Below are 13669 nucleotides of genomic sequence, written 5' to 3'. Positions count from 1 at the left end.
AGATCAGTGTTATAAATCTACATATGCATCATGATATGTGATCAGATAGAGCAGTGTTGAGAAGCTGTGCTTTGGTCTCTTCTGTGTTCCAAAAATTACTATGATTCTGTAGGACGGGCTGCATTTGCAGAACCCCAGCAGTAGGCTGGCTGTAGCTAAGTTTGGCAATTTTTCCTGGCCAAATAATATATGCAATCAAACAACAAAAGAGTGATCAAGGGTGTGGTTTGTCAATTATTTAACGGTAGTGATTCCTCAAAGGGATAAGCACACAAAGATACCAGAATGAGAACGAGGGTGGAGAAGGGTTAGTGAGGGGGGATATACCAGGATTAGTATGAAGAACCCTCACTCGTCGACCATTATTTAGACACACCAAGGACTCTAATGGTTCAAACTTACAACCGTTTGGCGTCCGCTACACTGTTTTTAACGAATACAGTCTAGTCTCAAATTAAAAAGTTTTTCGAGACACTGACTGTTTTCTTTTAACATCACCCAACCACTCCCTTTTTTTGCACCGCTCAAAACCACAAAAAAACAGCTCCGCTGTAACATCAGGCGTTGAAGCACACCAGGCAGACATTCGGTCTACCCGGTGGGAACCCCATGATGAAGCATGTCACCGACCATGTCGGTGAGTGAGGGTTCTTCATACTAATCCTGGTATATCCCCCCTCACTAACCCTTCTCCACCCTCGTTCTCATTCTGGTATCTTTGTAAGCTTATCCCTTTGAGGAATCACTACCGTTAAATAATTGTCAAAGCACACCCTTGATCACTCTTTTGTTGTTTGATTGTATTTAGCCGGGGTTAAAGAGTGGTTCTTTACCCTCACTCTCTTGTTGTTTTAGCGCAAATAATATATACATCACAAATAAATGGACAGGCATGTCCGTCAGTACTAATCAACAGTAATAATCAAGTGTTGACCTGTGAAACCTAATGACTAGCTGAAATGTTGGGCTTGGATGGTGCTATAACAATACTTCAGTAAAGACCTCCCACTCTGCTGCCACTAAATCCTTTAAGCCCCAGAAACTAAAGTTAAATACACTACTTTCACATCAGTGTATTTCTTCTCTTGGTTTATGAATAGTGTCCTTATCTGCACACAGTTTGTTTTCTCCTGAACTGGCAGAACATTAACACATTGTTGAGTCCAGGAGATTACAGAGATTCTGTGCATTGCTCAGCTTCCTGCCACGGCCTGGAATGGTGGGGACGACAGACGGCTGTCCATTGGCTGCTTCTCTGGTCTCATCGGTAATTTCTCATTCTAAGTCCTCTAGGCAGTGCTTCAGCTGCATCTTTAGTTCTGTCACAATTCCTCATTCAATGTCTTCTAGACAGTGCTGCTAGCTGAATCTCAGCAATTCTTCATTATAAGTCCTCTACACAGTGCTGCTACTTACTTCTCTGATCTCATCGATAATTCCTCTTTGTAAATCCTCTAGACAGTGCTGCAGCTGCTTCCCTGGTGCCAGCGGTAATTCCTCATTCTAAGTACTCTAGACAGTGCTGCAGCTGCTTCTCTGGTCCCAGTGGCAATTCCACATTCTAAGTCCTCTAGGCAGTGCTGCAGCTGTGTCTCTGTTCATACATCCACCACACTCCAAACCAAAACACATGGGTAAAAGACATTGCCATTTAGTACGCCAATAGCATTAACTTAAAAAATGTGAGACCTATTGCATTTGCAATGCAATTGGTCTTGCATTTGCTGGAGTTGGAGCTATTGGCATTATAAATGACAAATGCCTTTTATTTATGTGTTTTGAAAACCTGCAAGCGGTGCGTAAACACGTACTTTGTACTTATAGTTGTTGCTTACGAAAAGCAGGGCTGGCAGTAACTGGGCCTTTTTTACTGCCAGCCTTGCTTCTGGTAAGCAAGGACTATCAGTACAAAGTGTGTGTTTACACACCGCTTGCAGGTTTTCAAAACACATAAATAAAAGGCATTGCCATTTACAATGCCAATAGCTTCAACTCCAGCAAATAAGAGGCCTATTGCTTTGCAAATGCTTCTTTATTTTTACTGTCCTTCACTGCCTGGATTTACCTGACGGTGATGGACAACAAAAGAAATCAATCTGCCCCCACTCTACATTGGGAGGATGGTCAGATGGCTTACCTAGAACGCCCTGTACTCAGTCGGGTCACCAGAGGAGTACGTCAGCGACGAAGCAGGAGTAGGCTCCTTCGTTGACATGCTATAGGTCTGTCCACCTCTAACCGGATAGGTTGACTCTGAGATGGGCAGAGGGTACTGCTCCATCCCTGTTGAGATGGAGTAACCTCTCCATCAACTTCAAAATCAGCCCCTTTGACTTAATAGTCATCTTAAAAAATTGGCCGACAGCTTAATAGGACAGAGCAGAAGACAGCACTTGTAAATGTACAAAATCTCCTTAAATAATCAGTGAATCTTACCATGTGCAATATTGGAACAATATCCTTTACTCATGATTGTCTGTGTAAATCACAAAAAACAAAATGCTTCACAGTGTGCATGGGTAGGATATCAGAGGGGCATAGCTCTGTTATTTTACCAGCTTCAAATTCCTTATGAAATGATAACAGTTGGTGAACAATACCCACTCTAAAACTAAATAAAAGATTCCGTTTGGTAAAAACGAAATCCAAAGAAGGATGCAAACCAGGAGTAAACATTATTTAAATAAAGTACGTGACTGATGACGACAAGTTCAGCACCCTTCTATGCATGACTATTCTCACCATAAATGTTATTTTACACCAAGTTTGTCACAGTGGCTAATATTCTATAGGCTATCAAACAGTTCAGGATGACCAAAGTTGGAGTAAACATTCCTGATGTAATTTAGCCAGTCAGTGGAGTACCAAGGTCAGGTGGTACCCGATGCGGAAAATTTCTTGTCAACCCGGCTTGACAAAATGGCAAAAATATGTATTTAAAACATATATTTGTGCCATTTTGGCAAGCCAGGGGTGACAAGTGTCATCACTGAGGTGGCTGACAAAATGGCAAACATATGTGTTTAAAACACATATGTTTGCCATTTTGTCACCCCCCTCAGTGATGACACCCGGGGTAGCCCGCACCCACCTCACCCCCTTCCTACGCCCCTGTAGTCAGTTGATCTTTCCTTGAGCCTCCAAATCGACGCAATAACAAATCATATCCTGAGTCAATTTTATAACACCCTCCCCCCCAAATAATTGCTACCCAATTTCATGTGACAGGTATAACCTAAGGTTTTATGAAATGTTGATTGTGATTTATTTATCTAGTTTGATGATTGTATTTTTGTGTTGTACGTATTGTTTTGTATTTTTTTTTTAACCAAACAAAACTATTGACTGATTGAACTCCAAATCATTTATATAGTGTACTTTCTGTTTTTCTGTGGCCTGTCCTCATTATGCTTGACTGCAGGATGGCATGACCATCAGCCATGCTCTTAAGGACATATTTTATACCATGACCCTAATATCCATGCCCTGTGGGTACTGCACACAGTGCCTAGCTAAACCTTTTCACCCTGCATACAGTAAATTTGAACAAGCCAATCGCCCTTACCATTTACCTTCTAGATATAGCCTGTTGTAAGCTGTTCATGACCTCAAACAATGTGTTATGCCCAAGTGCTCTCACCTTTGTCCATGCCCTGTAGAAACTAGGAACAAAATTGGCTTAGTCTAGAAACCCACAGAGAAAAACAAACAATTATGGATGGAATGCTTGAATGAATCTTGACCACTGACGATTTCTTGGGAAAGCTTCCATTCTATTGCTGCAAGCTCTTTGTACATACGTTGCCTTATAAATAGCATTCCTGTTTCCACAAACCAATTAGTGTGCAATTTGTGCATACTAATTTTTTAACAGAGTCAGGCCACATATGACAACACTCAATTTTTATATAATCTTTCCTTGATTTTCCAGTTATTGTTTCCTGATCAATGCAAACAGGGAGATAAATATATCCACACTGGAATTACAACTGATAACTCTAAATAGAAAGGTTAATTCCCATCAAGCAGCTGTCCTTAATATTACACCTATGACTATTTCAGAAGGAGGTTTGGGGCAAATGAATCGAAACAAATTGCATGACCTCAAAGGTCACACAATAGTCATTACTTTTCAAATGAGTTTAAGCAAATTCTCTGAATACATAACTACTTTTTACATACACAGGTAAGCTAGTATGCTATTTCTAGCAGGCATGACAGGCTCCAGAAGATGTTCAAAACACTTTCTTTAAAAATCTTGCTCTGCCTTACCTTTATTGTTTCAGGACTTGTCACCAGAACTGAAATATTATGTAATAAGTTCAAACGTACAACATGACCATACTTTTCACTCCTATTAGGAAAAGGAAACATAAAATATGACTGTTAACAGCACCATTCAGATTAAACCTATGATCGTACAGTGTGTGAAGTACATATACACCAATAACATAATTACTGCTGACTGGTTCCGGGTAGTCTATCCCAATCATCCCCAATCTAAGCAGGTGCATGTATACACACATTCCTTTACCCACTGTAGAAAGTGGTGCTGCATGTTGAAGGGGAGCATCTGTTCTTGAAAACTCAGAACACATATTTCAAACGTTCAGTATTTCTCGAAGGGTAAATGTTGCTGTATTATTCTTGGATTAGTGCCAGCACAGCTCCCAGGAACTAACCCTGATCTCCAGAAACCAAATGAACAGTTCTACTGAGCAGGTGCCTGCTGCAGGTAATCAAAGGGGTGGGGTTGTACACAGCTGGGAAGACCACCATAGTTGCCCCTAATGAATGCTGGTACATGTAGTCACAAAGTGCTTACTCACTGTAGAAAAGAGGTCACATACATGTAACCCATAAAACGGGACTGACTGAAATGCAGCTTACAAAGTGTATGGGAAACCAAAAGGGTCCGGGGCAAGATTTTATTTACTTTTGCAACAACATGCACTATAAAAAGTTTTAACGGGTAATAACATATTGTTCAATATGGCCATTCAGGGGTTGTGGTAGAATAATAAATCAACAGGACAATTCATCAAAGCTCCCATAGTGCTCCATAAAAGAGAGGGGACGTTTGCATAACGTGTTCTACTTTTTCCATGGTAATGGAAAAATCCTCTCTACCACAGTGATTCGGAGAAATGGGAGAGAGTAAGGAGGAGGTTAGAAAAGACAGAACCCCTGTATTCCCCTTTAATAATGGTGTTCTATCTTACAAGACCTTAATTTGCATAGTCTCCTCAGTAAACTAGCATTGCCATAGCCAACAGGTCTCGACTTTGGGACCTTATAAGTATTTAGCCATAGAGCACAATATCCTGGTGCTACAACAATTACTGATACTTCACATGCCACCGGTGAACGGCCACAAACACACACCCAAGGATGGGCTTCTGTGCTATTTAATGAACATATGATAAAGACTTTACCCAATTAAAAAAAGTGTATTTCTTTAATAAAGAAGCTTTGACACTAATAGAGAAGTACTTATTTAAAGTGTTATTTTTGTACAACAGACTGTGTTTTTTATATATCTCGAATTGCTTTATACGTGATAATGAAGACAAAAAGAGTTAAGTGAAATAAGATAACAGAGGCACATTAAACCATGACATATTAAATACCCCAATCTCTAAAGCTTTAAAAAATGAAAAATCACATTGATTAAGCTCTATAAAAAATGCTTTCAAGTGCCTCCTACTCGACCAGTGTGCAGAAATAACAGCGACTTGCCTTGCTTCTGAGACGTGCCATTATTCTTCCACTCAAAGTAATGTAACAGTGATGGCTCTCTCGCTTTCAAATTACAGAAGTGCAGGTACTTAATTGTGGTAGCGCTCTAGTGTTCCTGTGCCGGAACAGGAAGAGGAGCGCAGGAAGCGGAAGGCGGCCATCTTGTGATCAGCGCCGACCGCGTAAGAGCCAGGAGCATTCTCCCGGCGCTCCGGGAAATAAAGGAAAGTAGTTAACAGTAACCAGTGTCCCCATCATTATTACAATGGCGACGAGAGTGGGATTATAGACCCCACGCACAGCGCATGACGTGCGCAGCCCCGTGGGTCTGAAAAAAAAAAATACGAAAAAAAAAAATACATTACATTACTTTCATCCGGAGCGTGGCAGAGGAGCAAAGGGACCCAAGAGAAAAAAAAAAAACGGCCGATAAGCACAGGCCAGAGCGACGCACCTCAAGCAGTAGGGTGTCTGCATGAAAATGATAGGGTAAATAGCCTACCCACCCGGCTGTGTTGCAACCAAGGCGCCTAACCACCACAACACCTCCACGTGGTGCACAACGTTCCTGAGCAGTGCAACAAGGGTCCGGCAACCTGGCGGAGCAGCTGACAGGCGGAGAGGGGCCAAGCTCGACAAAACCGACCGGTAAGGAGAGGTTGCAGGGCACACCAAGCTCCTCGGTGGGAGACAAGGAAAGGGACAGCGACAGTGATCACAGTGCAGGTGACACTACAGTACAGCACACACCGGGGAGTCCGCCTGGTCGAACGAACCCCGATCCAGCGAACAGGAGAGGCGCAGCCAAAATGGCGGTCCACTCGTCTTCCCTCACTCAAATGGTGCCATTCCTGACCAAATGCAGGGAACCGGAAATGAAGTGGGAGGACTGGAAAAGGTACTTCTTAAACTATCTCGAGGCCCTGGAAGAAGAAGGAGACACGCCATTCATGAGTAAGCGACGAAAAAAGATACTGTTACACAACTTGGGCCCGGAAGGGATCAGAGTTTACGACACCATAGTCAAAGCCGAGAGAGGTGCCACCGACACAGATATCTTCAGTCATGCCATTGCGGACCTCGACGCACACTACAGGCCGGTCGTGTGCGTCGCGATAGACAGATTTAATTTCTTTCAAAGAAAGCAAAGGAATGGAGAGACGGTGGATGAGTATGTCGTCGCATTACAGAAATTGGCCCTTACATGCAAGTTTGACACGCTGCATGACGACCTGATTAGGGACCAAATAATCATGCACACATCCAGGAGAAACTATGGGTGAATGGAGACGCCCCCCTCAAAGAAATATGGGCGATGGTCAAGAAGGCAGAATTGTCGAGACGTTGCGCGCAAGCAGCCAAGAAAGAAGCAGGCGGGACCCAATCAGTATGCAAGATTATGACGCCACCAAGGGATGAACGGCCGAGACAGAGAGACCAGCAAAGATACCAAGACAGACGACGACCAAACAACAACAGCAACACCCACATGGACAACAGGACAAATAACAGCGGCAAGCGGAGCTGTTACAGATGTGGCGGTACGTCGCACCTTGGGAACGACAAAGCGTGCCCAGCATTCAGAGCAAAATGTTCATACTGCAATGTGTTTGGTCACTACGAGAAGGTATGTCGCCGAAAACCTAGAGGAGCAACGGTTAGATTTGTGGATCAAGAACAAGATGAGGACGCAGACGGCCAAGAAGACGCGGAGGACCAAGTAGAGTTCCTGTATATAGACGCCCAAGTGTTGGAAATGGAAGGAGAGGGTATGGACAAACCCAGACTGAATATGCACATCGGCGGGATACCATTGGAAATGATAGCAGACAGTGGGGCACCCATCTCGATCATACAACGACAAGTTTGGGAAGAGAAGTTTGCATCTAAGATCGAGGAAACACTGCACCCTATGGATTTGAGGCCGGTCACGTACACAGGACAGAGAATTCCCATGTTGGGGTATTGCCCCCTCTTATTCGAGTTCAGAGGTCGCCACGCCAACTGCAAGCTTTACATAGCAGAGAAAGGCCCATCAGTTTTGAGCTGGAAGGACCAAGGAGCTCTAGGGATACAACTCAACCCAGGGGGCATTGAAAAGATATTGCTGATGGATATGGAAGCTACAGACGAAGTGGAGTCATGGCGAAGAGCGTACCCCAAGGTATTCAATGGTCAAATAGGGGAATTGGCGAAATACAAACACCTCATAAAGCTGAAAGAAGGAGCAAAACCAGTGGTACATAAGGTGAGGAACATCCCGTTTCGCAGCAGGGAAGCAGTACAACTGGAATTGGACAGGCTGGAAAAGGAAGGAGTAATCAGAGCCATAGAGAGTGCAGAGTGGCTTTCACCGCTGGTAGTAGCTCAGAAGCCAAATGGAAAGGTGAGGCTGTGTGTCGACTTGAGGGAACTGAACAAAAACATTGTGATCAACAAGTTTCCCTTACCACGCATCAATGAGATGCTAGCCAAGACTAAGGACATCAAATGGTTCTCCACCGTGGATTTGTCATCTGCCTACCACCAGGTACGACTACATTCTTCGTGCTGCCACCTCACGTCCTTCATCACGCCCTTCGGCTGTTACGAATTCATGAGAATGCCATTCGGACTAGCATCTGCAGCGGCGGTCTTCCAGAAGCTAATGCACAAGTTGCTGAAGAATGTGAAGGATGTGCAGTTTTTCCAAGACGACATCCTAGTGATGGGAAAGACAAAACAGGACCATAATGAGAAGCTTCACAAAGTATTGAAGACGCTCCAGGAGAACGGATTGACGGCAGAATGGACCAAATGCAAGCTCGGGGTACAATCAGTAACGTACCTGGGCCACGAAGTGGGCGAAAACGGGATCAGGCCTAAAAGTGCGAATATGAAAGCCATACAAGATGCCCCCACGCCCAGCAAGAAAGAAGACGTTCGGTCGTTTCTGGGAATGGCCGAGTACTACAGTAAATTTGTTCCCCACTTTGCCACGAAAACGCATCTCCTGCGCCAGCTCCTCAAAGAGAAGAACAAATTTGTGTGGAGCCAGGAAGAACAGGTGGAGTTCGAGGTCCTAAAGCAAGAACTGAGTACCGCCATTCCCCTGAAGGGATTCGACCCAGGGGCAGAGTCCATCCTTACCACGGATGCCAGTGACCGGGGCCTAGGGGCGGTCCTAATGCAGAAGTCGGAAAATGGAGAAACTGCGACGGTCAGCTTCGCCTCGAGGTCCCTCGCGCCCAACGAGGAGAAGTACAGCGTAATAGAGAAGGAGATGCTAGCAGTGGTATGGGCGATGGAAAGATTCAGGCAATACTTATGGGGGGCGAAGTTCTTAGTGAGAACGGACCACAAGCCGTTGGTCCGCATACTTACGTCAAGCGGTCATGCCCACGCGACCCCTAGAATTGCCAAGATGACCCTTAGACTGTTGGATTTTGTGTACGAGGTGGAACACATTCCGGGTCCACAGAACAAAGTGGCGGATTTCCTGAGCAGAGCTGCAGCGATGGAAGGAACGGATGGCAGCGAGAAACAAAAGTGGGACGAGTACGTGGTAGCCACCATCCAGGATACTGAAGAGGTGATCAGTGCCCAAGAGTGGGAAGAAGCATACAAGGAAGACACCGACCTCGAGGCCATCAAAGGATACGTAGTCCACGGGTGGCCTGAAAAACGACACCTCAAAGAGGAACTGAGAAAGTACTGGGAAGTAAGGGATGAACTATCGCTTGCGGAGAACCCTACATTCTTGCTTAGAGGCGACAAAGTGATTCCCCCACGAGGCATTATGGAGCACCTAATGAACATACTGCACGAAGGACACCAGGGCATCACCAAGACCAAAGCTCGGGCCAGACAAGCATACTGGTGGCCAGCCATTGATGCGCAGGTAGAACGACATGTGCGGCAATGTGAGTCATGTGCCAAGGCGGATAAATCACAGAGCATGTTGAGGCCCCCGTTGGGAAAATTTCCGGTGCCGGATGGACCTTGGGAAATGGTTTCAGTGGACATCATGGGCCCCGTTCTCAACAAAGAAGGGACACAGAAGAACGTAGTGGTCCTCATTGACAAATATTCCAAGTGGCCGGAGGTGGAGATCATGGAGAATGTGGACACTGATGCGGTGGTACGATTCTTACAAACCACGTTTGTCAGGGAAGGCATTCCGAAAATTATCACGTGTGATAATGGACCGCAGTTCACATCAGCTAATGCCTGCCATAATAAGCAATGCCACTATAGGAACTTAACCTGGGGCTTTACTGCTCTTCAACGTTTGTACCATCGATGAACTAGAAACTCGAGGCTCACTAATTAAAATAATTAATTCTGAGAAAACATGATTAAAGCATCCCTCCCCTTAGGTACTTCAAGTAAACATGGTGGGCTAATGACTCGTCCATTTTTGGGTTGCGAACTCAAAAACAACAAAGGGAACGTTCTACTGCCAGATGGTGCTGTCACTAGCAGCTTTTGTTGTGCTTTGAGGCGTCAGATGGCTCACTCAATTCACTGTTATTCTGGCCTTCAGAACGGCAATCTATAGAAGGGCATAGTATTCATTGGGAGCCCAGGGTGGGTGTTTTCCGTTTTCCTGGGAGGTGGGATATTACTGCAGTAAACGGGCTTCCCAAGACTGATGAGTTTGCTCACGATGCTGCTGGGATAACATCCATCTCTGATTTAAGCAGTCTTGTGCCACTGCTTGTCTGATGTGCTCATGCTACCCATCTCAAGGTGCAGATCAATGGTCTCCCCTGGGCTCACCTTGAACATGAGCCCTAGCAGAAAGACCATAGCCAGGCACGACACAATGTCTGTGTGGTTCTACATAATAAACTCATGACTGAGCATAGGCCGGTATTTGTTGGTCTTTCTTGCGGATGGACAATGTGCTGCTGGCAGAAGCCTGGCTGCAGCAGAGGCTCCTTTGCTGCTGTGTGCTTCAACTCCTTTCTTTCTTCTTCTTCTCCTCCTCCCACTATACTGGAGCTCCGACTAACATCACGTCTGCACTAGAAGTAACTCTCTCGTTCCTGCCATTCTTCTCTCAGCCACAACTAGGAGCAAAGGGGAGCCAGAGCCGCCAATCCAGCCAGAAGGAGAATGTACAGGCCACAAGAGAGTGAAAAATATGAGCACAGTATTCACAGATGACGAGGATGTTCTTCTTGACAGAGTTGTAATAAACAGCAGGCATCTTAAAATAGAAAACTTAAGCTTCAATCCAAGGAGCAGTTAATAAAAAAATAGAATTTGGTGAAAATTTTAAAGGAGTATTCGATACCAAAAATAGGGTTGGGCGATGAATTCTGCTCCTCTGGGGGAGTTCGCAGAGTTTTGGCCACTTCGCACTCTGCACAGAGTTCTGATAAACTCTGCAAAGTGACGCAGAGCAGAGTTTTTTCTCTCGAGCAGTTCGTCATCAGTAAGTTGCTGAGTGCGCGTGCGAAAAAATCACACGGAGGGATTTCTCATTGTGGGCGGGTCGCGGCATGTGGTGACTGCTCATGTTGAGAAATTTGCCATTCACTTTGAAGAAGCTGCCGTTCAAGTAGAATGTCAACTTGAGTGGCAGAAAGCAGCAGCGCCCTCTGAAGCAAGGCGTAGTGCAGTTCATGCTGATTTTAAAGTGAGGGACAAACTCCCAGCGCTAAAAACCATTGCCAGCAGCACAACTGAACTCCGCTGAGCGCGGCAGAGTATTTCTGACACTTCGCAGACTCCACCCACGCTTAACCAAAAATAAAAATAAATCACAAGAACAAGTGGGTTGGTAACATTGATCGCATACCTTGAAATACAATTCAATACCGTACAGTGCAAAAACGCAGTACTTTATCACATTCATTGTCGGCAGTCCCATAGAAACCTAATTAATATTCTTTTTTCATTTTGAGAAAATATATGATGCTGATGTTCTAAAATGGCTAAAGCGCTGTGTTGCTCAAAGGAGAAATGTTAATGTTGCTGACTATAGTCACATTTTTGTTTCCCTTGGGATAGAGAGAAAACAAAGACTTTTGTATCCTTCAGTTTCAAATCAATGGCACTTTAAACAGGAAGTAAACCTTAGGCAGTCAACCACTGACAAAGCAATGGAGTGATAGGTGTGGAAAGGATGTGTTTTTTTTTCATTTTGATAAAATATAAGATGCCAATGTTCTTAAATGGCTGAAGCGCCTTGTTGCTCTCACAAAAAAAGTTGGTGTTGCCAACTATAATCCCTTTTTTGTTTCCCTCAGGATAGAGAGAAAATTAAGGCTCTTGTATAGTTTCAAATCAATGCTGCTTTAAACAGGAAGTAAACCTTAAGCGCTCACCCGCTGAACAAACAACGGAGTGGGAGGTGTGGGAAGGATGGCAGCAACAACAGGGGAAGGAGGGGCGGGGATTTAGATGCAATAAAATAGGGGCGCCAAAGCTTAACAGGCACTCGCATTTGTAACACAAGCAGTAATGAAATAAAAAAATAATCCGCCAAACGAAGAGTTAAACAACCCATGTGTATAGATACAGTACTTCGTCTGTGCTCCGTGGAAGGAAACCAAAGAGAAAAAGGAGGGACAAAGAGGAAGTACTGACCACTAGCAAGCAAGAAATTTTAAATGACACTGAAACAATCAAATGAAAAGCAGTGGGTGGGCCGCACGTTAATAGGGCGAATTTAGCATGTCTCAAAGAGACAGCACATGTGCTGCCTAGGCTTGACCTAAAAAGATTCTAGTCGTGCAGACCCTGGTAAACGTTTCTGGAGTTCTCTGAACTGAATGGCAAGGTAATGAGCCCAGGGCACAGAGACCAAGAGCGCTTCAATCACTTTAAGCAGTCAGCTTCCCATTTGCACATTACAGACTTCATTTCACCATTCACCAAACCCTTCTGGAAATGGTAGTAGGAGTGGTGTGTGTTGGGAAAGCTGAAAGGTGGAAGGGGGACCTACTCGCCATTCTCATTGATGGTGATAGGTAAGTGAGGGGACATTGCCTTAACCAAGTGTAGGGTAGGAAATAGGTCTGTCAATATAAGCTTCCAGGAAATTTTGTATGGGCATCATCACCAGGTTGTCATATAGGTGTGAGATCACGGTGCATCACCTCTGGGCTCAGAACATTAGTAGGGCAGGAGGGTGATGTAAGAACTTTGCATGGCAACAAAAGAAAACGACACTCTATTGGCAATACATAATAAACAATATTTGTGTACAGTATACTATGAATCATATGAGGCTTTTTTATTAATCCTAAACAGCTCTGCGTGTCTAGTATTGCTTTTCTGTTCTTCTTCTCTGTTCCCTTTTGCCCCTCCCTCCATCTCTGTTCACTCCATGTCCTTTTGTATCTCCCACTTGCCCCATCTTCTTCTCCTCAGCGCTCCTCATTTACCCCCTACACCAACCTTGCATATGTGCCTTGTTTGCTTTTTCTTTCCCTAGACCACTTTTTCCTCTGCAGCTTTTTATAAGTGGTTCCAGGATAGACCGTTATTTTTTTAATTTCAGAGAAACAATAGGCAAGTACATGAAGGCTCTCTAACCATCCTCTTTTTGTTTCATGTCCAAAGAAGGTGGGTTGGCAAAGCAACATTGATTATAGTTATTTATTTATTTCTTTTATAGAAATTGAATGATGACTAAAAGGACGGTTCTTTTGCCATTCGGCTTTTTTTGAAATAGAAACAAAAACAGGGCTGCATCGAAAGTTAGGTAGCCTTCAATACACCTTTCCATTTTCGTTGGCTTTGATGTGCTTACGCTGCATTTGTTAGCAGTAAACATAGACGTATTGGCTTTGCCAATGCTTAATTTATATTTTCATTGTTAGGATGGTGTATGAGAGAATGAGGGATTTCTGGGCAATATGGCTATCCATTATCAAGCCATAAGCTAAGGTAAACCTAGTTTGTGGTACAATATCTTCAGAGAATCTATAAAATG

General features: G+C 44.2%; 1 protein-coding gene across 2 annotated transcripts in view; it reads right to left on the bottom strand.

Moving 5' to 3' along the window:
• Window positions 1–13669, bottom strand: part of LOC144781359 (cholesterol 24-hydroxylase-like) — a 345923-nt gene that overhangs the window by 212642 nt on the left and 119612 nt on the right. For both annotated transcript variants that reach the window (XM_078660148.1, XM_078660147.1), the window contains exon 3: window positions 4273–4354. In XM_078660148.1, coding sequence (XP_078516274.1) covers window positions 4273–4354 — 82 coding nt within the window. The remainder of the gene's footprint in view (window positions 1–4272; window positions 4355–13669) is intronic.

This window comes from Lissotriton helveticus, chromosome 9, assembly GCF_964261635.1.
Source record: "Lissotriton helveticus chromosome 9, aLisHel1.1, whole genome shotgun sequence".
NCBI classification, from domain to species: Eukaryota; Metazoa; Chordata; class Amphibia; order Caudata; family Salamandridae; genus Lissotriton; species Lissotriton helveticus.
Note: the sequence above shows the minus strand (reverse complement) of the source record. Positions and strands in the feature narration are given on the sequence as shown.